The sequence below is a fragment of the Gymnoscopelus microlampas genome, assembly GCF_963454915.1.
Source record: "Gymnoscopelus microlampas genome assembly, chromosome: 22".
Taxonomy (NCBI): domain Eukaryota; kingdom Metazoa; phylum Chordata; class Actinopteri; order Myctophiformes; family Myctophidae; genus Gymnoscopelus; species Gymnoscopelus microlampas.
The window spans coordinates 24,967,042-24,994,860 of record NC_139959.1 but is presented as its reverse complement, the minus strand read 5'-3'; the positions used below and the strand labels follow the sequence as shown (position 1 = coordinate 24,994,860).

General features: G+C 42.4%; 1 protein-coding gene across 2 annotated transcripts in view; it reads right to left on the bottom strand.

Annotated features, from left to right (window-relative positions):
• Positions 1–3,119: 3,119 nt before the first annotated feature.
• Positions 3,120–27,819, bottom strand: part of LOC311039407 (cadherin-10-like) — a gene marked incomplete at both ends in the record, with an annotated part of 41,162 nt that continues 16,462 nt past the window's right edge. The window contains 10 exons of one of the 2 annotated variants that reach the window (XM_084049281.1): positions 3,120–3,610; positions 5,853–6,104; positions 7,133–7,241; positions 7,433–7,581; positions 7,737–7,915; positions 10,564–10,817; positions 14,678–14,859; positions 15,197–15,364; positions 17,985–18,104; positions 26,291–26,585. In XM_084049281.1, the coding sequence (XP_083905407.1) occupies positions 3,120–3,610; positions 5,853–6,104; positions 7,133–7,241; positions 7,433–7,581; positions 7,737–7,915; positions 10,564–10,817; positions 14,678–14,859; positions 15,197–15,364; positions 17,985–18,104; positions 26,291–26,585 (2,199 nt within the window). The remainder of the gene's footprint in view (positions 3,611–5,852; positions 6,105–7,132; positions 7,242–7,432; positions 7,582–7,736; positions 7,916–10,563; positions 10,818–14,677; positions 14,860–15,196; positions 15,365–17,984; positions 18,105–26,290; positions 26,586–27,819) is intronic. The other variant, XM_084049282.1, reaches the window with a different exon arrangement.

The window sequence follows — 27,819 nt, the reverse complement described above, 5'->3', positions numbered from 1 at the left end:
CTCCACAATAGCTCCGATATGAGGTTCCGCTGTATTGTAGCCGAATCAGGATCAGTACTGACACCTGCCGTAGGGGGGTTTAATGGGAAAACATGGCACAGGCTGACTATATAAGCGATTGAAACGGAGACCTCTCGCTTCCGGGGTTACGTTAGTAACCTATAGTTTCAACACGTCACTTGCAAACATCTGTAGGTGTCTCGGACTACCTTTACTTTTTGGATATGATGTTGCGAAAAGGGTAATCTTCACTGACTTTTGCCGGACTCAACCTCTGCCGGTACCCTATTCAGCGGAACCGATCATCTCGGAGCTATATTCGGTGATTCATAATTGGTAAACCATAGAGTGAGTAACTAGTACATCAAATACACATAGTATTCCTCTATGTACAGTAAGTTGTTCTGTCGTGACCAAAAGGAAATTCACTGGATAAGGTATTGCTTCCAGTATTTACTGTGCAGCTGCTTCAGTGAGATTGGTACACAATAATATCCATAATATCGGGAGTGCAAATGCTGCTCTCCAGATCAGTCTCAGAGACCCCCAGAGGCTACTTTTTGAGAATAAAACAAAAATATTGAAAATGAGGATTTCCAGGCCTTCAACTGAAGTGCACACGCACATATACGCTCACGCACGCACGCACGCACGCACGCACACACAAATGTACATTCACTGTCTAGCACACACATGCACTTACTAGCAGCAGACTAGAAAATAGCTTTTTTTTTTCTCCATTGCTTTATTAATAAAATAAGTATAAAAATATAAATATAAAACAGTATGACTCAGCATTCAAACAGCATGAATCCAGTGTATGACATTTTTATCCTACAACACATTTTTTCCTCCATTACATAGTAACACCTAGATGATAAATGAGCCCACAGTTTGACAAACTGCACCAACCATTCACATGAACATTGATAGCAAATAGTATATATACGGATGTTCATTAAAAACAGTTTTACAGTATCTAACGCAGTTGGCTGGATAAGCTGTCTGAACCCTCCCTGCTCCCCCACCCCACCTACCCCTGTCACCATTAAACACTGATAGTATACAATACTACTATCTCTGAGGCTGTTACAAAACACATTGTCCACACCACTGTTCACAAAAGTTCCTAAAATGTCAAAGGCATCTTTACTGATTATGACCAAAAAAAAACAAAAACAAACAATCAAACGGTGAGAAATATATCTCCAGTAGTGAGGGGAAAAAACTCAGTTCAGTTCACATCTTTTCTTTGTGTTTGTCTTTACATTTGTGAATGGATGGCAGGTGTGTGTGTGTGTGTGTGTGTGTGTGTGTGTGTGTGTGTGTGTGTGTGTGTGTGTGTGTGCGTGTGCGTGTGTGTGTGTGTGTGTGTGGCTAGATAGATAGATAGATAGATAGGGCTGTCACTTTTTCATAAACATCAAGTTCAAACAAATGTAAACTATACTGGAATTTGTTTGAATTCATTAATTAATTTTAGGGGCGTAACGATTATGTTAAGACCAATACCATACTTATCACAATACATGGTTGACAATACGATACAAGGATAATATTGGTTAATTTAGAGTGATATGATACAATTCAATGTAATGATTGATACAGTAACTTAGTTTGCCAAAAATTCAATCTACGTGGAATAATTACCTGGATACATGAATTACTGTGAAAGGGATAGATGAATGATTATGAATATAAATATGTAAGCACAATGATTCAATGGCCTATTCATATACATTGCATTTGTCCTCATATGGTCAAATTATGTTTGAAGAGTATTGCACATAATAGTAAATTGTTGAAAATAAACAATATCCCTCTCAGCTCAACGTGAAGGGAATTGGGTTCAAATAAATCTAATAAATTATATGGGAGACAAAACTCCGAAGCCTCATTCTTTAAAATGCGTATTCAACTGCTGGCTGGATGCTGTTTAAAGAACATGTTTATCATTATTAAATTAAGTTGATAATGCAACCTCACGATGCAATTCCCTTTACATCCCCCAGACACACTTTGGTCGCAATCACCAGCCATTATCATCTCATCTTCTCTGAGATTGGCAATGCGGACATGAATCATCCCCTGTGATGGTACCCTATTCACATCCCATACTCATGAGGAGAGATAATTCTTTTCTATTCTCTGCCTATCTATCAGTGCAACTCGAATGCCACTGAGTTGCCTCAGCTTGTGTCTCGCTCGGACGCTTCTCACAGGGCTCAAGTCCGCTTCTGACTGCGAGCCTACCTTATTGTTTTAAGTTTTGTTTTCAATTTATTTTTAATGGTGTTTTCAACATTGAGTCTGCATGGTCACTTGACCACTATCCTGAACATTGAAAAGGTGCACGATGCAATTTCATAGATTTTGAATTGACATTAGTAACATTAGAAGGACAAGTTGCTATTTACCTCAATGTAGTTTGATTGTTGGAAATCTAATTGATGCATCAATGCAATAGATGAATCATTACACCCCAAATGAATGAATTAATATATGTATGCTTCTATATCCCAAACTTTAGCCTTATCTTGAACGATAATTTTGCCATCATCACCTAAATGCCTCCACACTGTGCTTCTTGGGTGCTTTGGTGTTGAGATGTTCCATTCAGCAGAATGGCATGGATCTATATCTCCTAATCTTAACGTTAGTGGTGAGAATAATAAGACCATGATTACGGTACTTCATGCCCGAAGGCTGTAAACAGCCTTGAATGCTTCCAACATTCTTAGTTAACTCAGTACATGATGGCTGTCACTGAGGGAAATAAAGTAATTTTAATCACAGTTTGCCCGCTAGCATAGCCAATAGACTATGGCGCCAGGGGGAAATGCTTCACCTCAAATGAACGCTGTGCTTCAATAGATATTGCACAAATCTTTACATTTTGAAATCTTTACAGTTTGAAAATGTAATACTTCACAGAGTTCAAACAAAGTTCTAATTTCAAACTAAGGGTTAGGGTTAGGGTTAGTGACAGCCCTAGTAGATAGCCAGATAGTGAGTGTAAGTGAACGAGAGGTGGACAGAGTTTGAAGGATAGAGAATAAGAAATAAACAAAAAGACAAGAGTGGGGATATATTCAAATATATCTGTCTGTCTCTGTACGCTAGGTGTCCCTAGTGGGGCTCTTGCCTATGTACATTTCGGCCAGCTTCTTGAATGGTGGCCCCCAGCCGCTGAGATAATCGTACTCGTGGTCGCTCTCAGTAGCGGCCGACTCCAACGAGCTCAGGGACTCCGCCAGCGAGCCGCTGCCCTCGTAGGCATACGTGGCCAGCGAGTCGTAAGGCGGCGCCGTGGGGTCCACGTCGTTCTCCCGCAGCCGGCCGCTGATGAAGTCCCGCACGTCGGCGTTGTCCTTGATGGGTGACGCCCGGCGGAATGGGAACAGCATCTCAGGGATGATGTCTCGCCGCATCTTGTTGGCGTCTATCACCTCCGGGTTGCGTAGCGTGCCGATGTCGAAGGCCTGCGTGTCCTCCTCACCGCCACCCTCGTCATTGTAGCTGACTACGTTGTCCCGCACGTCTTCCTTGGAGAGGATCAGAGGCTCCTTCTTCCTCTGTCGCCGCAGGGCCGCAAACAGCACCACGATCACTGCGAGGGAGGGGAGGATAAGAAAAGGGAAAAATAAATATACAACAGAGAGAGCGAGAGAGCGTAAGACTTGTACCTGCTTACATGTGTCATGCATTAAAGAGCACGGTGAGGCGAGCATGTGGAGACCCATTTTGCTATCGGTAATAAATCCCTAGCACTGCCACTGGCGTTTATCTCCTATTATTAAGGATTCAGCAGGGGGAGGAAAACATATCTCTTTCCCCTTCAGTTCCACATTCACAGTACAAAAGCCACTGTGCTTGGAACCCAACTCCCCCCCACACACATCCACACACACACACACACACACACACACACACACACACACACACACACACACACACACACACACACACACACACACACACACACACACACACTTACCATACTCTCTGGCACACGCTTTCATATCTCATGTGCGTTGTTCTGTTGATGAAAGGCATTTAATCGGAGGCTGCAAAAGCGGTGCTTTACGCAGACAGCTGCACAGTGTGAGAGAGCGAAATATTTCCAGACCCAAGACCCCCCAACCCGCCTCCTGCCTCCGCACTTCCCTCTACGCTTTTTTCCTCCCAGCAGGTTTAGGGAGATGTCTTGCATGCCTCCAACTAGGTGTTAATTACAGTACCTTCACAGTTTATTTTTGCTTTCCTTTTTTTGCTGAGGAACTACGCTTCCAACCGACCAATGGCGGCACATTTTCTACGACACGGAAGGCAAGGCAAAATAGAGGGCAATAAGAGACAATTCAGCTTGATGTCTACATGCTGAAGACAGGTGAGACAGGCGAGTCAGCGGGGGGTTCATGCGAGAAAAGGCGTATAGGATAATGAGCAGATGTCATGATATTTCGCTTCAGAGGAGAGCAAAAGATCTCTCCGCAGCCGCCAGACAGGTGACTGGCGGTAAGATATAATCCATGTACAGTATAGGTGCTGAGTGCAGGGTTAGTCTGTCGGTGTCAATTTGCTCGTACGTGTTGCAGTTAGTGAAGGCGCATTACGTGCAATGGCAGTCACGGAACAGGGAATTAGAATTGAAAGGAAATATGCATTTGAACGTGTGTAACATGCACATGAGAGAGGCTGCACATGTAGACACAGTATAGGGAACATACTCATTTGCACGCAAACATATTCCCATTTATCACTATACCAAAGCCTCTGCAAGCGTTTGTCAAGAGACCAAGACTATGCTTGACCAGGCGGTCTAAAGTTCAATGACATTTTGAAATCCATTACTTATTGATATGCCCTTGAACATAAGCACTACACATTTTAGCATTCTGCTGGGAAAAACGATATGCACTCTCCCTGTTTTGCACTGTATGCTTTTACATACTGCATTAAATAACAAAGGGCGGCTGAAGTGGCACTTTAGGATGTCAGGAAATAGCATGTGACCTACTTTACCAGCGAAATACACAAAGACCTTTTTGTCAAGTGGATTTATTTGCTAATGAAAGCAGCTTTCAGCCACTGCACCGTTTCCCGAGGAAGACTGCTATATGGAACCCGGGTATGTAAAGTAGTGTCTCGCTGAGACACTAAGCATTACACATGCTTTCATCTTAGATGCAGAACTGATTCTTCCAAATAAGAGCACTCGCTCTGCGCTTCTGACTCAATTAACTATGAATCAAACCACCCAAGGTCTATCTATGCACTTTCGGCCAATGTAGCTTAATGAGGTGCTCTATTGGGAACCCACTCAATACTCTGCCATATCATCCTCTACGTGACTGTGCTCTGCGTTGGAGACCGGCACTGAACTGCACTTCAGTAAACCTTTTCATCGAAAGTCTGCTTTCAACTTTGCTTTAATGAATCCCTGGGTCGGGTGTGAAAGTGTGTGAAAGTGTGGTTGTTGTTGATTTAGTGTGTAGAAAGAGTGGGCACCTTCACTCAGTTGCTAGCGTCTTGAGCTTCACAACAGCCATGAAGCATGCAGTGTTCTGCATCATGCTTACAGGGACAATTACAGTCCTTAATATCCACAAATTGTTATTACTTTATTAGTGACAAAATGTGTTAATACCATGTGCGATTAAAATAAATATGGCACTAAGATAAGAACCCTTTTTCAACCTTTAAAGATAACATTTGCACACACGCATGCACACACACACACACACACACACACACACACACACACACACACACACACACACACACACACACACACACACACACACACACACACACACACACACACACACACGAAGGGCATGCCCACTCACTAAGCAGTATGATGACACAGAGCAGGATGGCCACCAGGGCTCCAGTGATCAGCCCGTCTGAAAAGGGCAGGACTTCAGGGTTGCACGACTGCATGTTGCCGCGGCTGTCGCAGGAACACACGCGCACAACGAGCGTGCTGGTGCTGCTCTGTATGGGGTAGTCGTTGTCCGAGATGACCACGGGCAGGAAGTACACGCTCATCTCTCTCCGGCGGAACCCGCCCCTTCTCGTCAGGATATTGGCAGTGTTATCTATCAGTGGAGACGCACACACAGGAGGAAGGAGACTTTTGAGATTATCTAGTGTATAAGTTCATGCATTTAGCCAGCATGTTTTCTGCATTGGTTCTGATATTTTATTTTATTTTATTTTATTTTATTTTATTTTATTTTATTTTATTTTATTTTATTTTATTTTATTTTATTTTATTTTATTTTATTTTATTTTTCTCACTCAAACTAATGTAGGCCTATTGTATATGTACATGGCCCATTTAGCAATTATTTATTTAGTTGTGTTAATTATGTTTAAGTTCAAAATACAAAATTCAAGTGGTATGGTAACAGCATGTCTACACAGTGGATTTCAAACTCCACAGCCTGTAATGTCAGCAGAGATACTCATAAGTAATTATTTACACAATAAAGACATAAAGAAATCTCATTTGAACGTGATTTGGGGCTTGGGAACACCATGGAAGAACCATGGGAATACAATTGTAACATTAACCTGATGAGTTTTACCGGATTTTAATACAAGCAGCCGAAGTAATGAAATAGGAGTTTTGTTTTTTTTCTTTCTTTTTCTGTTCAAAAAAAAAAGGAAGCGGGGAAAGAGAAAGAAAGGAAAAGTTGTTTATACTTTTTATTTTATCTTTTTTATTTTGTTGAAAAAAAATCTTGCAGTATTGTCTCTGCATCTGGGAAGAGTGGGTGGGTGGGAGGGAGAGCGGGTGGACGGGAGGGAAATGAGGGGTACTTATGCATTATACATGCTTACATGTAAGTTTACGAATAAAGACCTCACATGGGAGGAAAAACAATGTAAAAAACACAATAAACAGATATATATATATGAAAAGGAGGAGGCTTTGGAGGTCCAATGTAAGTTATTCTTACATTATTTGCATGTACTCATTGTTTTCAGTTCTGGCATTTAGGTGAATGATTATTATTTGAGGAGTCAGTATCTGTGATGAAGTAATTTTTTGGTCACATATTTCCTCCCACAATGTAACATATATACCAGATGACAGTATAGGTTTAAAAGCACATTGAACCTTCTCTGTCTTCAATGGTGAAGTTTGGGTTGGTGGAGCTGATACTGAAGACAAACTTGTGTCCAACGAGGGGCTCATCCGTGTCAACTGCACTTATCGTCTGAATCAACTGTGAGAAGTATAAAATAGGAACTGTTCAAATGGTCATTCATGCCTGTGTTTGTTTTACACACAGCTTCCAGTTTTCAGTTTCACCTACTTAATGCCATTGTCATTGAAACAATATCCCCCCCAATAATTTCCCCCTAATATTAATAATGTGATGTTATTGACTATAAGATGTTATTGACATTAAATCACCTGTCCCGCTTTGACGTTCTCACAGACAAATGTGTCATAGGACATTGCAAATTCTGGCGCGTTATCGTTGACATCCAGCACTTTGATGAATACTGGCACTCGGGTTGTCTGCCGTGGGTTATCTGAAACAAACAGCTTGTCATGATATACTGTAAAAGCTATAGCACAGACACAGTCACACGCACGCGCACAGTTTCATAGTCAGAAATACTAAGGATTTTCATATGGTCACGCCAAAATCCAAGGCCAATGCAAATATGTTTGAGTGTGTGCATGTTGTTCTGTCCTAGCTTGCATTAAACACATAGATCATATATAATGAGGCAGCAAATAAAAGAACAATTACTTATTTCCGTGGCGACCACAGAGATGTTGTGCCATTTGGACATTTCTCTGTCCAGTGCTTTCAGCGTGGTGATGGTGCCATTGGTGGAGTCAATGTTAAACAGCCTCTCCAGATCTGTATGACGGTCAATGGAGTATCTAAACAAAATGAGAAGAATTTAATGTTGAAATTATTTAGCGGATATAGCCCCCCCCCCGGTGTATGTGTGTGTGTGTGTGTGTGTGTGTGTGTGTGTGTGTGTGTGTGTGTGTGTGTGTGTGTATATATATATATATATATATATATATATATATATATATATATATATATATATATATAAACTGTAAAAAAGGATGGACCTTCTAAGGAAAGGTAGTAAGTTGTCCCCTTTTTTACATATTATGTCAGAAAATGATACATCCCTGTGGCTCATCCTTTTCCATAATCAACTTACTGACATTTGAATATGCAACACAATACACTGTGGCACCAAGGCAGAGGGCGGCATATCTCTGCATTGACAGGCAGGCGCCATACGTGAGGAATGCCGACACAGAGCAAGCACCATCGATCGAGCAAATTAGACTCTTTCACTTTGACTTTGTGCCGTGACACAAGAGAGGTCTTACATAATTCTGGAGGGAACAAACAGTGTCTGTATTCACTTCACACCGCTGCCATCTTTCCACAGGGAAATGTCCAGAAGGAATGCTATGAATAATTTTCTTATTCTACCCCCTTTCTATGCAGACACACTGATGGATTAGATTTGACTAAGTGAGCACATTTTCTTCCCCCTAATCTCCCCCCAAAAAAAGAGGAGAGAGGAGAGGAGACTTTGAATCCATAAAGTGATTAGTTGTCATGTGTTGCTTGTTTTTGTTATTGATTTCTGTGCCATGGCAATTAAAACTGGGACAACAAGACTTGGTCCTGAACCAAGCGCATTACCAGGATAAATCATACCACATACTCCCTTGATGACAAAACATTTACACCATTGATGTAGTAAGTTTGTTGATGTTTAGTGCTGGATCGCAGAACTAAATTAATGAGTCACAAAAAAGGGAGGGGAGGATAAGTTTGATGTCACTGTGGTAGGTCTGCTTTGACAGTTATTCACATTTCACTGGTTAAATTAAAGATACAGCAATCACACAATCTAACATCACAAGAGTAAACAGAATGATATTCAACTTCATATTTCTAAAGATCGAGTGCCACGCGTATGAAAGCGTGTAAAATCTTCTCTAATCTCTAATCCTCTCTGAAATGTCAGATGATGGTTCGGGGAAAAAAGCATGAGAAGTAGCGCAATGGATGAAGTACTTAAACCCTGTTCCACTGTCTGGAGGCCTTTGCAGTGATGAAAAACAAAAAGAGACATATCTAAACCCTGTTCTACTGGAGGTCTTAGCAGTGCCATCTTAAAAAAAAGAGCTGCACACATCAGAAGAAGAAGAAAAAAATAAAGTGCATTGGCACACAGATAATGAGTGCCACAGCCACTGGAGTAGTCCAGTGCTCTCTCCACTCAAACAGGGCATGGCGTGGTATCCTCGGACAAATGACTATGGTAAAGATGAAAATATATTGGATATATTCTTGCTGCCGGGCAGCTTCATTGGTATGGAGAACAGAAGCACCTCTGTATTATTTCCTAATATCCTGACTCCTACAAAGCGCCAAAGCAGCCCATTAAATAAACTTATACAGTCTGATCAAATGCATAATTAGTGGAGCTGACATAATTATCTGTTAATTTTAATTAATCGGCCCTATTAATTCATAATGACTTGCACAAGACATTGGGTAATAGGTCCAGGCAACTTGGTTGTATATTGGACAGAATATGCTAATTGAAACCCCCAAGATTTATTGGGTTCAACAAAGAAGAAAGCAAATAAAACATTTGTAATGTTTTGCATAATCTTTCCTCTTCAGTCCCATTGCCAAATCACAAAAGCACCCATTGTCTCTGATAATCTGCATATTATGCCTTCTGCAGGGTCTAGAAGTTCACAACTTCTCATGCCATATTTACTTTTAAAAAAAGGGAGTAGAAAGTCACCCCGCATAATTTGTATTCATACACACCTTTCATACGTATGACCATGGTGAAAATATATAGATTAGAATACAATACGGTAGGTTAATGTTCCTGCGTTATGGTTCAAAAGAAAGAACACCTCCCCGATGGATTCTGTGGTGGTCCTGAGAGCATTGTATTGCCCATCCCACAGAGGGCACCCTGTCAATTCTGTTGAGAAGGATTGGTGTGTGACTCACTCATAGACAGTAAAAAGGATGGACAAAGTTACTCCCATAGACTTAAATGAAGCCTATTTTGCAGCTATTTCAAATCTGCCATCTTTCTACATCTGGTCCGAAAAATGAACACGGAAATGAATGCTATTGGTTGGGATCAGAGCGTGGGTGGGGAATGAATGCTATTGGTTGTGTAGCTTGTCGATCAAATCATCACAAGGTAGCCATGCCCCTCCAACAGCATACCTTACTTTATCATACATTTCTAAATAATTGGGACCATAATTTAGCAAAACGCATGTCATGGTGATTGAAATAAAACTTTAAACTAGCGACTGGAAGCATATAGTATTTATGACAATGTTTATTAAGGTAATAAGTCAAGTGTAAAGTTCGGCAAAAACCCATCCGCTTGAATGGAGCCTAATTCCTTCTGACACCAGCAGGGTTGAAACAGCGAGACTGCAGGCCATTCATACTGTATGAACTGTCACTTCCTGTACAGCCTCAATTTACAACTCTGGCCCCTTGGACTCACTTGACCGGTTCGTTGGCGGCGTCAGGGTCACGTGCCGATACGACGCCCACGAAGCTGCCGGCCGCCGTGTCCTCGTGCACGTCGATGATGTAGGGGTTCCTGGTGAAGATGGGCGGCTCATCCACGTCCTCCACCGTCACCCGCAACGTGGCATGGTCCTTGAACTGCACCCCCTGGAGGTACCGCGAGTCCAGGTATGTGTTTCTCACTTCCACCTTGAACTCATAGTCCCTCTTGGTCTCATAATCCAGCAGCTGAAAGATGAAAAGAGCCGTGGGCCGGAGGAATCAAGGTTGGAGTCTCTCAAAATAAGGAAAACAGACTTGTTGCCTACGGCCTTTTTTAATGGAAGTCTTGTTAGAGTGCACTTCATCTCACCTTCTCTCGCCCCGATAATTCATACTACTAATCTGTTAGAAAATAATTGTAGAATCCAAGCAATAGGCCAAAATAATTATATTATAATTATATATTAACCTAAAAAGGGGCTTCCAACAAAAATACATTTTTATGTTATTAATTTCAAGGCAAAGTGTATCTTTAGGTTTTAATAACGGGGGCTCAGCACGACTGCTTTCATATAGCTTTCTTCATTTTAATGAATGCTATCAAGGAACTGTTCTTAATCTCAGCCTTACCCTTACATCATCTATTTTAACACTGAAGTCAAAAACTTCAGCATAATTGGCTGTAACTGAAAGGGAAGGAGAAAAAAATTAGCAAACTGACAAATAAAGCCGAGGTAAAGGGTTGATTGAAATAGCGACAAAAGGAGCTAAGGCAGAGTGAGTTCCAATCTGCTCCGACGGCACACGAAGCAGCTCTTGAAAGTAAAAAAGATATAAGCACCTTTTATGGAAATCATGATAGCAGCTAGTCGAGGGAAATGGTATACTGTTGGATCTGCACACAAAACAAGACTATGATTACCTGTGGATTTTAATGATGTTGAACTTTGGTAGAAAATTGGGTTGAATAGCTAGCTACATGATATAAATCCAAATATTCTCAGTCATCTGTTTTGCTCCTTTGCTCCGCGAGTGAGGAATCAGAAGCAGTTTTCAAGGCACATTTCAAATCCTCTGCTCTCTCGCTCTGCTCTCTCTCTCTCTCTCTCTCTCTCTCTCTCTCTCTCTCTCTCTCTCTCTCTCTCTCTCTCAAAAGAAAGATGAGTCCTGGAACCTTTTTTCTGTGACGCCGAAGGTTCCACTTAATTGTGCTACATTGACATTTGGTGACCTATTGTTTTCTCTGGTGGTGGAGATATCCTTTCAAATTCAATATAACATGAATAGAACCCAAGACGAAAACTACTAGGACTCATTTTTCATTTATTTTATTTCTCTTTATGGCACCGCTGGGGTACTGTAGAACACCATAGGTCTGTCTGTGTATGACTTAGAATATAGTATTAGTAACTGACAGAGCCGATTCTCAGTTCTATGTAATGTGGGTTTATAAGTTCTATTCATATTGTTAATGTGTTCAACTAATTAATCATTCAATTGAATAGATGATGTATATTCTTCTCCTTATGTGTGCAGAAGCCAGAGACTGCATATTAGGTGGTTTGTTATCGTTACAGCTACAGATGTTTGCATTCCTCTGTTATCAGTTCACTCCCTGCCTTGGAGTTCTCTCTCTCTCAGTTTGCTCTGCCTGTACGCTGTTATAGATTACATTCAGTATAGATTACTAGAGTAATCTGATACTTTTAAGTACTTTTGGTCACGCCTCCCTGCTAGCTTCTCTGTCTGTCCTGTTTCCTTGTATAAATGACAATGTAAAGTGAGTGGTACTCCAGAAATGATTCAGGTCAAGCTGTACATTTTTCCTTGCGGCAAGTAAAAAAGAAGGAGATCTCCGTTGTGTCTGTGTCTATCTTATTCCAATGTGTGATCTGAGCCTAAGGTGTTTGTAAAATGATAAAGCAATCTATCAGTAACCAAAAGACCTGGCTTCATATGATTCATACAGTTTTATTGCAGAATTATCGTATCCTCTCTTCCCATTTGCCTGCTTACATTGCTTTCCAGAGACAATCTCACTATATCCTTCCATATTTTGTCCACTAAAGATCACGTTCCATTTTATTAGTTAACCACTCAAACCCCATACCATTGAGCGGAGTCCCTCAGGGGTCTATACTAGTGTATTTCTGTTTTCTGTTCATAATAATAATTATACCTGGGATTTATATAGCGCTTTTCTGAGTACTCAAAGTCGCTTTACAAGGCTAAACTAAGTGGGACACAAGCAAAACAAAAACAACTTTAATAGGGAAATACAGAGAATAAAAAGATAAAAAGATAAAAGGCTACAAAAGGCCAGGGAATAAAACAAAAGTTGAGACTAGGGTGGTAGGAGATCAGCTAGGTGGGCAAAGCAGTTCTGAAGAGGTGGGTTTTGAGGGTGGTTTTGAACATGGCAAGGGTGGGGGCGGCTTTGATGTGAGGTGGGAGTGGGTTCCAGAGGGTGGGTGCTGCAACGGAGAATGCCCTATCACCCCAGGTGCGCTTAGTTTTCTTGGTGGGGAATGTGAGGAGGTTGGCGTCGCTGGATCTGAGGGAACGGGTGGGGACATGGTTGTGAAGGAGGTCGGAAATGTATTGGGGTGCCTGGTGGTTGAGGGCTTTGTAGGTGGTGATCAGGATTTTGAAATTGATTCTGTGTTTGACCGGGAGCCAGTGGAGGTCACGGAGGACTGGTGCGATGTGGTCTCTGGAGCGGGTGTGGGTGAGCAGGCGGGCGGCTGAGTTCTGTACATATTGGAGTTTATTGAGGGTTTTGGCGGTGATACCGTGGAGGATGCTGTTGCAGTAGTCTAACCGGTATGAGATGAAGGCATGAATGAGGGTTTCGGCAGCGGAAAATGTCAGGGAGGGACGGAGACGGGCAATGTTCCGGAGGTGAAAGAAGGCTATTTTGGTGATGTTGTTTACATGCGGGAGAAATGACAGGGTGGGGTCAAAAATTACACCAAGGTTGCGGATGTGGGGTGAGGTTTTAATGAGGTAGCCGTCGATGTTGAGTGAGAAGTCCTGGGTGGAGCGGGTGAGGGAGTCGGGGCCGATGATGATTATTTCAGATTTATTTCAGTTGAGTTTTAAAAAGTTGTTTTGCATCCAGGTTTTGAGTTCTGTGAGGCATGCGGTGAGGATGGAATGGGTGGTTGCGGTGATGGTTTTGGTGGAAAGGTATATTTGTGTGTCGTCAGTGTAGCAGTGGAATTGAAGTCCGTGGTTTCGTAGTATCTGTCCGAGGGGAAGGATGTAGATGGTGAAGAGTCGGGGACCGAGCACTGAGCCCTGGGGGACTCTGTGAGTGACTGGGGCAGTGGGGGAGGTGCAGTTGTTGATTGAGATGTATTGCTGGCGGTCTGAGAGGTATGATTTCATCCAGGAGAGGGCAGTGCCGGATAAGCCGAGGGAGGAGTGGAGGCGTGATATGAGGATAGAGTGACTGATGGTGTCGAATGCGGCGCTGAGGTCCAGGAGGATGAGGATGGAGAGGAAACCATTGTCGGCGGAGCGGAGGATATCGTTGGTGACTTTAAGGAGTGTGGTTTCGGTGCTATGGAGTGAACGGAAGCCGGATTGGAAGGTTTCATACAGGTTGTTGGAGTGTAGGTGGGATTTGATTTGTGATGCAACTGTGCGTTCAAGTATTTTTGAGAGGAAGGGGAGGTTGGAGATGGGTAGTTATTGGGGATGTTGGGGTCGAGACCGGGTTTCTTGAGGATGGGGGTGATGGCAGCCAGCTTGAGGGCAGGAGGGACAGAGCCAGTAGACAGGGAGGAGTTTATTATGTTAGTGATTAGTGATGTGAGTGAGGGGAGGCTATGACGAAGGTGGATGGTATTGGGTCGAGGTGGGTCTGTTATTGTGGGGAAAGCAATTCCGCATGAAAAAAGCAGATCGACAAGCTCACAACGCGTCGCAGAGTAGGTCAGATCCCACATTCCAAACCATTTAGTTTTTTCAGTGGCCCTGATAAAACACCGACCCACCTGACCCACTTTCAGCTCTTGAACCAAACTACTGGCACCCTCTGGATACAATATGCTCCACAAAGGACAACTATGTTTTGTAGATGTGTAAGAAGTGACATTTACCTTTTTAACTGTGATGACCCCCTCTTGCGTGGCCTGGTCTGTGACGATGTTGAACATGTCGTGACCGCCAACAATGCTGTAGTCCATCTCAGCGTTGCGTCCAACATCTGGGTCGTCTGCTTTGATCCGACCAATCGTGTCGCCGATGTCCTTAGACTCCACCACCGTCATACGAAAGGAATCTGTAGAGAGCATTTTATCATTATGAATCTTCACTTTTTCGTGTGTGTGTGTGTGTGTGTGTATGTGTGTGTGTGTGTGTGTGTGTGTGTGTGTGTGTGTGTGTGTGTGTGTGTGTGTGTGTGTGTGTGTGTGTGTGTGTGTGTGTGTGTGTGTGTGTGTGTGTGTGTGTGCACGTAGAATACATAGACACAAATGAAATAGAAAAAAAGATCTATATTTTGTATTGCAAAATCAATATGATCGAGAGAGAGAGAGAGAGAGAGAGAGAGAGAGAGAGAGAGAGAGAGAGAGAGAGAGAGAGAGAGAGAATGGAGAAAAGGGGACAAAGCATCTTACGGTTGGCGAAGCGCGGCGGGCTGTCATTGACATCTGACAGAGTGATGCTGACCGTGGTGGTCCCTGAGAGCCCCCCCATCTGTCCAGCCATGTCTTTAGCCTGGATCACAACCTGGTAGTTCTCCTTCACCTCCCTGTCCATGCCAGGTAGGGCCGTCTTGATGGTGCCTGAAGAGAACATTTAACTTTAGCAGCACAAGTAATTCATAGGAAGTTGTGCGGCACATTTCATACACAAAGTGTACAATTGTAATGTTCTTTACATGAGGATAGAAATGCATTCAAAGGCACCAGAAGGCATTAAAAGAAATGTACGATAGGAATGAAATAGAAAAGAATCAGAAACATAAAGGTCAATGTGTAATTATTCTCACAATATCAGCAACAAAGTCGTCTTTAAGGAGTATATAATATTGTGTAGGAGCATTTATCCTCCTTTTCAAGCTCCATATGGATGGGGTTTCAGACCCAAGGGCTTTCCATGCCATCTGAATAGAGCTTTTGTTTCTAACACACTAGTGCCTCTCTCACACATGGACTGTCCAGGGAATCAGGTCAGGGCATTGTCCGGTGTTGCCATTTCACACATGTAGCACACAACAGGAGCATGTGTGTGTCAGACGTGTTCTCACACAACCGTGAATAGTATTTTTTATTAGGCGAGGGGTAGTGTCTGGTTAATGCAAGCATTAGCTCCTCCTACTTACAGTAGCATGAGGGGAGACATGCAGAGATGAAATGGGATCCTTTTTATTAACCACTTGAACCCTAGAATACCTATTCTAGGGCCTTAGGTCTGTTGTCCAATCTGAGGCTGAGTAGCCTACAGACATGCGCATGCATGTCACTGTTTATGCATATGAATCTTTTGAAAGGATTTGATTGATGTGAGACGGATGACGGTGTAATGCATTGAACCCAGGCACTGCACAACACCACAACAGCTTTCAGGGAGTGCTGGTCTGAAAGCCAGTTTTTGGAGGTAAAAATCCATATTAATGCTTTAGAAATATGCAAAGTGCCTTACAAGATCAGGATTTTTATCGGTATGCTTCAAACACACATTAACCACAAAGAAAACAAGCAAGCAAACAAACAAACAAAAAAACACAATTTTGTTTGGAGTGCATCTTCAAGTGGTTAATTACCTTCCACAGAACATGACAGATATTAAAATTAGGTGTTAAATATGCTTGACATTTAACTGGCAGTCTCCCATTGACGCACCCATGCACAACATCAACTATGATGATTGAGTTTTTAGTATATTTCGCACACAGCTTTTTTATAATCAGGGTGCAAATATGGGAATACGGGGGGGGGGGGGGGGGGGGTACATTTTATTCAGAAAAATAAACTAGGCCTACTAATAACTATGGTTGAAAATATCACATTTATGTGATCAATAATTAAACATTTTAAAACACAAACAACTCCTCTTTTCTACCATACTAATGTTGACATTGAGCTACAAACTAATTTACATTATTTATACTCCAAGCTGGACAATTAATAATGTTCTCTATGTACTGTACAGACGAGTGCACTCAGTTAATGTCTAGAGAACGTCAAGGTTGCAGTGCATGCACGTGTGAATGTTTCAGTTGGTGTCATGCCAATGGACATTAGACAATGGAGAGTACCATTGGTCATAAAAAAGGAAAGAAATCAACCTTGAATGAGGATAAAATGGACTAAGTGCATTTGGCCTTTTAGAATATACTCCCTGTAATACTTAACTGATTTATTATGGCACTCCCCTCAACCAAACTGCAATGTACCACAGAATAGAATGAGCACAGTAGCCAAGCGACCAAATCAATTAGTTATAATTGTTCTGGGTTTCCTTTCTACCTACACCACAATTGCTCTATCAACAAATTCCCTGCCAAGTGGGGTCACGTACCCACTGTGCTTCTTTCCTATAGGTTGATGCCTTGTTAAAGTTCACCAATGTTTAACACCACGCTTCAGATCTTAAAAGTGTTCCGTCAAAATGCAGCAACCGGATGCTCCACCCCCTTGCTCCCATAGAATGGAAGTGAATGGGACCCTGACTCTTCTGAAGCGTATGTATGACCGTGCCCTAACACACCCATTATGCATTCAGGTGTGTTGTTTATTAGCCTGCCATGTGTTTGCCCTGCTGTAAAACACAACTGGAAAACAAACTTCAAAATCAGCCTACAGTTTTATGCCGCTTTTCAAGTCTTGCCGAGCCAAGTGGCCAAAAGGGCAGGAGATTATCTCCTGTAGCATGAGCCAGCTTGATGTACAAGTACACCCCCTAGCCATGATGTAGGAGTACACACCCTGGACGTGACCCTAGTATGTCGTAGGGACTTACCCCCAATTCAACCCTTGATGCTGAGTGCCAAGCAGGCATTGGGTCCCATTTATATAGTCTTTGGTATGAACCGACCGGGGAATTGAACCACGACCTCCCACTCTCAGGGCGGACACTCTTTCCACAAGGCCATTCATGAGCTTGTCCCCTTTACTATACTATACTAAATGGTCCATGTCACTGCTGACTCCCACAGTTTGCCTTGGGAGGGAGCAGACAAAACAATCACAAGCCTCATCGGGATGGAGTCACCAGCCACCGGCAGGGTGTAGCACATGCATTTTCATGTATGTTTGATGGGTGATACAGTAGCTAACCATTTTCACATGATGGGTGATAGCTAACCATTTTCACATGATGGGTGATAGCTAACCATTTTCACGTATGTCTGATGGGTGATAGCTAACCGTGTTCATGTATGTTTGGTGTGCGATAGCTTACCAGTTTCAGAATCCACAGAAAAATATGGCTGTCCCTGCAGGATACTGTAGACAAGCTTGGCACTGTTCCCATATGTTTGATCGTCAGCATCATTGGCCGTTACCATGGCAACAGAGGTACCTGTCAAAAAAGTACAAAATCAGCTCACGTTCAAATGTGTTGATAACCAAATGCACACTCTGCTGTCCCTTTAAAATCCTTTTTGAGGAAGGCCAGAAGGTATCAATATGATTGGCAGTCATAACAACGTACTGCATGCCGGTGCTTCTCAAAATCTCATAACGTTTGCTACCCACCCACCTGACCACTTAACATGGCAGCCTATCGGCCGCATACATTTCAAGAGCATGTTCAACCAATCGATTGTGTTCCCGGCACACATACATACAGTATTATATCCTGTTTGACTCTGAGGAAGACGCAAGTCGAAACGTCGGTTACCCCTGCTAAATAATAAATATGTGCAGACCAGTTGAGTGCTCCAGTATGTTATTTGGGTAGTCTCTCTACGTGCCCAGGTATTATTCTCTCCGATTCAAGCTGTCCCTGTTGAGCACCGACGAGCTCTTGTATCTCCAACTGGCTGAAGCGCGTTGGATTTCTCTTTCACACACACACACACACACACACACACACACACACACACATAAATGAGCCCACAGTTTGACAAACTGCATCAACCATTCACATGAACATTGATAGCAAATAGTTCATCATTGTTCATCATTAAAAACAGTTTTACAGTATCTAACGCATATACCGCATGTGTTTGATGTGTTTTAAAAGTTAGCTGTCTACTGATTCCCATCACCACTCTGGAAACTAATAAGCATGAATGACCATCATACCAATAGTGCGTAGCAAAAAATCCTGAAGGGGGCGTCAACAAGTGTCATTTGCAACGGTGGACATCTTGGTGGGGGATAAACAGGTTGACTTAACATCGACTCCCACCAGTATGTCTGCAGCTACTATGCCACGACACATGGTGACGACACATTGCCAAGCACTATAGCAGTGGATAATAAAGCAGTTGCCACACATGAACAGCAAAGCTCCTATTGTATGCTGTTATAAATGAATGGAATGCTGAGATGCAATTGTGGGAATGTTTATTCCAAGACTATACTAACACAAATGTGAATGTTTGAGTTTTGTTATACCACAACTGCTTTTCATTTGCACAAGCCTAGGTGCGTATGCCTTTTTGTGTCCTTTCTTCCATTTCTTAAAAAGACTTTATCCAAAAGCAAACACACCCCCCATTCAAAGATAACAATAATATTGAAAATAAACAAATACAAAATGCTTTTACTATTACACATTGCTATCTGGAAGACTGGAAAGCAAATCACAATCAAGTTATGAGGCATTTTCAGCCTCTTGCTGAAGGAAATGTGGGTGTTAGAAAGGAACCGTGTATTAAATCAACAACAATAAACTCAGGATTGCAAGCTTAATTTCTATCTCGTTTCCTATCCGATATCTTGCCATTTTGAGTAATGTCTTTTCCAAGTGCTTTAGTTGATCCTTACAAGCCTCTTCAATAATACCACACATTAAAAACATTGTCCTTGGTATTGCAAGGGACCTCGCTGTGTCGTGTTTGGGGCAGAATGTCTCCATGCATACTAATGAATGCCTGAACATCTGTCCCACTTTGTCCCTGCACTGACACCATAAAAGGGGAGCCAGCTTCATGGCTGGCGTGCTTCATTAACCAGCACATGCTCTCTCCCATCACATACAAGGTGGTTTATCAGCCTATAGATTGGTGTGTGGTGTGGTGGGTAGACATGACCCAAGCCCACCTTTTCAAATCAACCTAATGGTGGGCCTATAACAAGCCTATAACTCCCTTGGATCCCTTGGATCATGACACGACTCCACCCATTTCCACCTAACTAGATTTTCAGTACTATAGGGAAATAGAGTTTGCATGTCATACTCTATAGAGCTTCCCAGTCAGTTTCCATGTGCAAACGTCATTGGTGGAGCTCGCATTACTATGGAAATGTTAAAATCACTCCCAATCAGCTGCAATATTTTACAACACTATAACACAAACTATAATAAAGGCAACAATTCAAGTTAAAAAGAAGCTATCTAAACAAACGTTTTGGCTGGAAGCACTAGAAAGGCTTATGGCTTAAGGGAGACACTCCTTCATTCTTAAATTATGTATGTACAGTCTTGCACCTTCACCTTTTTTTTCTCCGTTTTCCATTTAGTTTTTTATGAACACAATCAAATATTTCATGCTCATGATGCACCAGGAGCCTGGCTGACTTGGCTTCCAGGCTTTTATGGATTTTGCGTATAAGGATTTTCTGAAACGTCCACAGAGTGAATGAATGGGAAATTCTCTTCCACTGAGCTTCTTCTGTGGAGCTCTTTCCCCCCGCAGCTTCCTTGAGTCTTGACGGCTGCACAACATGATAAAGAGTTACATAGGCCTACTGATACAGCCCTAGGCCAACCAGGCCTGGCGGAGATCTGTGCGCTGAGGAGCACACTTTTCTAGTTTGTCATGAAGACAATTTTAGGTTTAGATTTAGCTCTTACCCATGTACTAATTAGCAGGTTTTTATTTATTTATTTATTTTCATAATTGGGGTATTTGTTTTTGTTTGCCTTGATTGCTTTTCATAGGCTTTGTTTATATGCATGGCAATTTGTTATAATTAAAGCCTTAATTATAATGCCTTAATGACAATATAACATTTCAATATTTACCATTGGCTATACAATTTAGAAAAAGACATTATTTGTTGTGATTGCTTAATGAGCCTGACCAAACAAATATTACATTAAAAATAGCCAAAGGAAAAGAAAAATCTCACCCCCTTCAAAAGCCCAAGGCCAGTGTACCTTAGTATAGCACATTTCAACGACAAGCCAATTAAAAGTGCGTATCAGTAAGAGAAAGTGCAAAAGAAACACTATAAAAGGACATTTAAATACAATAATACACTTACAAAGTCATTAAACAGTTAACAGAAAACAGACCCCCAAAAAAGTGAGAGCTAAAATGAATCAAATACCTGAATAAAAAGCAGTGGCAAACATAAAATTATTTCATTTTGATTTATGGGCACAGAAATCAACACATGTCCCAGGTGACTTGAGTGGTCTGGATAGTTCCAGTTATATTTTGGCCATGTAGGTGGCACCATTACCCTAGCCTGGTAAAGCCCCTCCCTCCGGAAAATCTAATTTCCATTTGATTTCAGGAAGGAGTCTGGCATGAAGGCTTGTTTGGCTTTTCGGCGTCCTCCACCAATTGGACGAGCCTATCAGCGTCCTTAGCCTGGTAAAGCCCCTCCTCGCTCATCGTTCTGTGATTGACAGCGAAAGTTGGCCAATCAGGTGGCGAGTTCGAGTGAACCCGAATGGATCCAAGTGCAGCCGACCAAAATGCTGTTTTCGCCTCTCTTTTAAAACTTCAAAACTCTCTTTAACTTCTTTTTTGAGACACGGAATTTACTTTTAAGATATCGTTCGGATAGAATTTAGTTGTTTAATTTCATATATGTGGTCAATTAATCATGACAGAGCCTATTTAAGAAAAAAATCAGAGAATCGGCAGGGGCGGGCAGTGACACGCATGTATCCGAATAAGGCAACCTATTTTGGGCATGGCTGTCTCAAAAGTCCTGTTGCGTCACATTAGTCTGGAGGTGGTAAAAATGCACTGCTGAAGGGGAACACTGCTGATTGGCTGAAGGGGTTGTCAGTCAACGGTATTACTCCCGCCCAACTCCAGCCCACAGCCCGAATGGGCGATCATGCCAGACTCACTCCTGAAATAAATTACAAATGAGATTTCCGGAGGGAGGGTATACCAGGCTACCATTACCCAGCCCACCTTTTGCCAATGTCGGTAATTGTGTGTGTGTGTGTGTGTGTGTGTGTGTGTGTGTGTGTGTGTGTGTGTGTGTGTGTGTGTGTGTGTGTGTGTGTGTGTGTGTGTGTGTGTGTGTGTGTGTCTGTGTGTGTGTGTGTGTGTGTGTGTGTGTGTGTGTGTGTGTGTGTGTGTGTGTGTGTGTGTGAGTGTGAGTGAGTGTGTATGTGAGAGTGTGAGAGAGAGAGAGAGAGAGAGCGGGGGGGGGGGGGGGGGGGGGGGGGGGGGGGTGATATTACCACCCAGGATGTAATCATATTCTCCGGCTTTTGTCATAAAAACTGAAATACTAAATAAAACTAAAAAAACTAAACTGTCAATTACCGGCCTAGTGACCTCCATTTTGTTTGTTTTGGCTGTGTAGCTGCTGATGCTCTCACGTGCTGGGATGCCTGCTGGGATGACTGTACTTTTTCCTTTGAAGTGAGGTGGTGCTACATCATTATACGATGGATTAACTATGAATCCAGTGCAGTTCACCAGCTCGTCAGTAATATTACCAGCACAACTAGAATCCAAATTACAGCATCCACATTCATTGACTGCAGGCAGGGCTATTATGATTCTATTCAAACTCTGAAATGACAAATTACATATCGCACGGGCGCAACATTTCATGTCCTCTGAGCAGTTTTCTATATGTGCTTGACATGGAAATGTGGGAGCAGATTCTAAATAGTACAACAGCAGAAGCCCAGCAGAGATGGGGCAGATAACTGGCACCTGTCATTCAATGAATTGAAGGGTACTGTATTTACAGTATTTTTTAGGGATACAAACTGGCAGACATATCCAAGATACTACTGGTCTTCTGTAATCCAGTTTTCAGTGATACCGTACCGAGGCAAAGACACATTGACACATTTGATGAACAAGAACAATCATGCTGCATTCCTTGAAAAAGACACATTTGGAACACGTTTGTTGCCAACAGTATTGCCTGATATAGACCTGGAGAAAACAGTACTGTTGATGAGCAGTTTTGTTCCCTACCAAAGCATGGTGTCACTCCATGCATTATTATAGCTATAATTTGGTTGGTTTGGAATTTGGAATAAAGTTCTGGGTGGCAGCCAATGTAGAAACAAAGTACACGTTGAACACTTTCCCACATCTTGTGAAAGGTGTGACACAGCCTGTTGGTGAACAGTTGGCGGACAGCATGGTACTGAGATGGCTGAGCCATTCGTTGGCAAGAGGCTTAATATCTACAGACAATTTTCTCACCTCAGTGGCTGAGTCTGAAAAGCTCTATAGGCTACATAACAAAAATATATATAACTAGAAAAAGTGCCCCTCGGAGCACAGGTCTCCGCCAGGTCTGGTAGGTTATTGTGGCCTCCTGGTGGCGCTATAATAGGCCAATGTGAAAAGGGTGCATTTCTTCTTAGGCCTTGCACGGCAATCGGACACTGCATTCATGATTTGAGGCATTTTGTTCAAAACATATGTTTTGCTGAATTAGACCTGCTGGTGGCGCTATAACAGGCAAATGTTAAAAGGGTAGTATTTGTTCCTCAACATAGTGTGAATGTGCGTGTAAAGTTTGACCGCAATCGGACGCTGCGTTCATGATTTGCGGCATTTTGTTCAAAACGGGCCACTCCTGCAAACTTTAGATCAGATGCAATCTTAGCCAATCGGGATGGAATATGAAAAATTAAACAGATCCGCCTTGATCACATGACTATAGAGATCATGTGTACCGATTTGCGTGAAATTTGGATAGAATTGGAAGGAGTATTGTAAAGAAATATGTTTTACATAAGTCGGCCGCCTGGTGGCGCTATAAAAGGCAGATGTGAAAAATGCAGGGCAAAGGTTTTTCCTTGACCTCTAGGGAGTGCGCATACAAAGTTTTACTCAGTTATAGGTAAAACACGAATCGGGCTGTTATAGCGCCACCATGAGGCTGATTAGAAAAAGCTCAAGTGGCATGTCTTCCTCGGCATAGTGGGAATGTGCGTGCAAAGTTTCACGGCAATTACATGCTGTGTTCATAATTTGAGCCATTTTGTTCAAAACGGAGCAGTCCTGCAAACTTTGGAAGCCATTTTTAGCCAATCAGGATGGAATATGAAAAGACCTGTTTCGTTTAATTAATGACTATAGAGATACTGTGTACCGATTTGCGTGATGTTTGGACAAAATCTGTAGGAGTACTGTGAAAAAATGTGTTTTGCAATATGCGGCCTCCTGGTGGTGCTATAACAGGGCCAGAGGTTCTGAATTGGCATCCAGGGAGTGTGTGTGCACAGTTTCGCTGCGAACAAGCCACCGGTGCGGCAGATTAGCTGTCCACAGATGGACAGACAGACGGACGGACGGACGGACGGACGGACAGGAGGTAAAACATACTCTCTTGCCATGCCTTTCGGCCTGGCGGAGACAATAATAAATGAATCTCCAGTTGGAACCATGCATTTAAAGAGGGGAGTGTCTCCAACTGCACAGGCAACAGGTGCACGGCTGGAAAAGCTACATGCACTGTTTATCAGACCACCCAAAATATAAATCTTTGCATTCTGAGTACTGCACATCACATGGACGGACTGGACGTCTTGGATCGGATGGTTGTCACCATTGTCACCCTTTGTCAGAATTTTAGACATGGCTGATGTCAATGCAAATATTTTATACACACAGAGTGCATGGACAAAACAATCATCCGGACAAAGTGTATTATTCAGCTGTCAAAGGATTGCGATCACATCACACTGTGACAAGGCCGCAATAGGCTAACATACTGCAAGGCACACAGCCGGTATGCCACCGTGCAGTCCGGTACAAACGTCCGAAACACCGCTACATATAACATCTGTTACTGTTGCAAGCAATTTGCAATGCACCGATGTTGCACACAAGCGTTGTATGCACAGGGGGAAGGTGTTTGGATCAATCACGTGACCGTGAATGTCAGCATTAAGCTTTTCGTAGGCTGCTCCTAGACACACAGGAAAGGCAAATTGTGACATCACGTTGGGGTCTCATCAGAATCCTGGTTCTGGGTCTGATGCTGCAATCACACTGGAAGCTACATTGATGCAGACTACCATTACCAGCGACATGAAGATACAGAGATACATCCGATGTTTGTAGCAGCTACAAAAGCTACAGCAGCTACAAAGCTACAAAAACATAACATAAGGATATGAAAAGCCTCATTTTAGTTTGAGGGAGGCTGCTATGGTAGCTCACATACGTCGTTAACTAGACTACAGTTGCCTATCAAATGTGCGAAATACAAATTCAGACAGAGAATTAAAAAAAAAAAAGTTATTATATTAATTATCTCCGCCATGCAGGGAGTTATGTTGTCAGACTTGTCACCCCTGTCTGTGTTTGTCTGTCCACAGCTAATCCCAGGAGTACACCGATCATTATCATATTTTTTGTGCACACTGACAGGTTATGTAATGTCCAGCAAATGGGATCAACTAGTAGAGAGAGAGAGAGAGAGAGAGAGAGAGAGAGAGAGAGAGAGAGAGAGAGAGAGAGAGAGAGAGAGAGAGAGAGAAAGAGAGACATAACTGTGTCACACAGGTTAAGTATTATTATTGGGCTGTGACTGCAGGTGGAGATTTGTGCTTCTCTGAGTGTGAGCTCCTCATGAATGTTTATTCATGAGAGTAAGGTCCAATGTATTATGTATTGCAAGTATAATTACGACTCATTTGGGTTTTAATTGGTGATCTCCATGCAGTACTGTAAAATCACAATCTCAATACTCGCTCGTGCATGGGTTGTGCTATTTTACAGCACACCCCTGGTGTAATGTTTCTTTCTTGTCAACCGACGTGGCTGTTGGTTTCACAAAGTTAAAGTCAGGACTAAAGATGGATGATGATATCAAACATGATTGATTGTGTCCAAAATGCCCAGAAACACAGCAAATACCCTATTATAGGTCCGGTCTGACCACCCCCTATTATTTAGCAGAACCATGATTACCAGTTTAGTATACTGTTATGTTCAACAAGCATGATTACATTCATAGTCGTTGTAAAAGCCCTCCTTTATCCACTCTCACTGCACTTAAGCCATGGTATATTGCTATATATACTATGTATATCCAAGGGCTTTGGGCATTTACGGCACTCTGCTTGTCATAATGACAACAACACCTGTGGTACAATCACGATACAATGGCCTCTCGTGTATTATTGCTTAATTACTACTGCATATAATGATTTCTTCAGTTACACACAATGGAACCTATTCCCAGACGGGCCAGAAGTCTCCCAGCAATTTAGTTACTAGAGAGAAGAAAACATGATTGGCTACATCAGCCATTGGGTCATATCTTTTGTAGTGCCCGTACAGCCATATACACTTTAATTAAGCAACAAACTTCCAAACATATTCCCAACATTCTCAATATCTTTTGAATTATCTCACTTACCAACTTCGGACATCTCAGGAACACTGGCAAAGTAGATTTCCTTCTCAAACTTTGGCTCATTGTCGTTGATATCATGGATTTTGATGTTGAACTCTGTGTCTGGTTCCAGATCAATATTCGTGTTCCTGTCCACAACCTTGGCGTGGAGCGTGTACATGGCTTTTTCCTCCCGGTCCAGCCGCTTGGTGGCGTGAATATCCCCTGACTTTTCATCGATCAGGAACAGGGTGCCTGCCCCGTCCCCTGTGAGAATGTACTTCACGTTGCCACCGCCTCTGTCCATATTGGAGTGTAGCTGAAAAACGAGTGAAGAGATAATTAGATATAGGAGGATTGCACATAAAGGCAAACAATTTGGCTAACTGGCCCATCTTCAATATGTATGAGCAACATGGCCACCATGTAAATCTATAAATCCACCAAAACTCTGTGTGTGTGTGTGTGTCTGTGTGTCTGTCTGGGCAATTCAGTCGGACCAATGATATCCAAGAACAGGGGCAGTTTGCGGGTCTGAGGAGGACACACCAAATCTCTGTGTGTTTCGGGGTGAAGTAGGCACCGACTTCCCTGATTGTCTAACCCAACCCGTTGGCATCACGGATTGGTGGAGCTTTCGTCACGTTTGTCAATTGTTATTATTTTATTTTGCCAATCGGTCGTATGTTAGTGGGTACCGCACTGGGTACTCTGAGAACGGGTGCAACGGGAATAAGTTTAGTATGGTTCCTTTGGATATAGCAATACGTAATTAATTCAATCAATCAATCAATCAATGAATCAATCAAATTAATATTATTAACATTAATATCAATTTCTATTATTATATTATTTTTTTCAAGGGATCATTGGCAGTAGAAAGGTTAGAGGCTGTGATGGGCTGTGTCAGAAAATCTATACTAACATGTTATTTATTATATGCCAAATTAGCATGTGAGACATTTTTGTATGGTCGAAAGCATGATAAATTTGGGAAATATTACAGTAACAGTGGACTCTACAGTACACTACGCTGCTATGAATATGCGTGTGTGTGTGTGTGTGTGTGTGTGTGTGTGTGCGTGCATGTGTGCGTGCGTGCATGCATGTGTGTGTGTGTTGTGTCAGGTGCTGCGTGCGTATTTGTTGTGTGCCCCCTATCTGTGTAAGTCTCTCTGTTTAAATGTGTGTTCATGTAGGAGGGAGAACACACACACACACACACACACACACACACACACACACACACACACACACACACACACACACACATGTTGATACAGTATGAGTAAAGCAGATTTTCTGAGGGCACATTCACTGGACTTTTCCCGGGGCCCATTCCATTTTTGTTGGCAGCCCTGACTACAGTCCATTCATTGAAGCCACTAGATTTGTTTTTAGACTACTTTGTATCTACTTGCTTTAATAAGCAAGCTGTGATAACAACCTTGAGCTGCATGAGAGAGGCTGCGTGCAGAATTACACATTGGAGAGGAGTCTGTTAACCATGTTAATGCATTAATTGATGCTGAAATGTAGACCTTGTGACCACA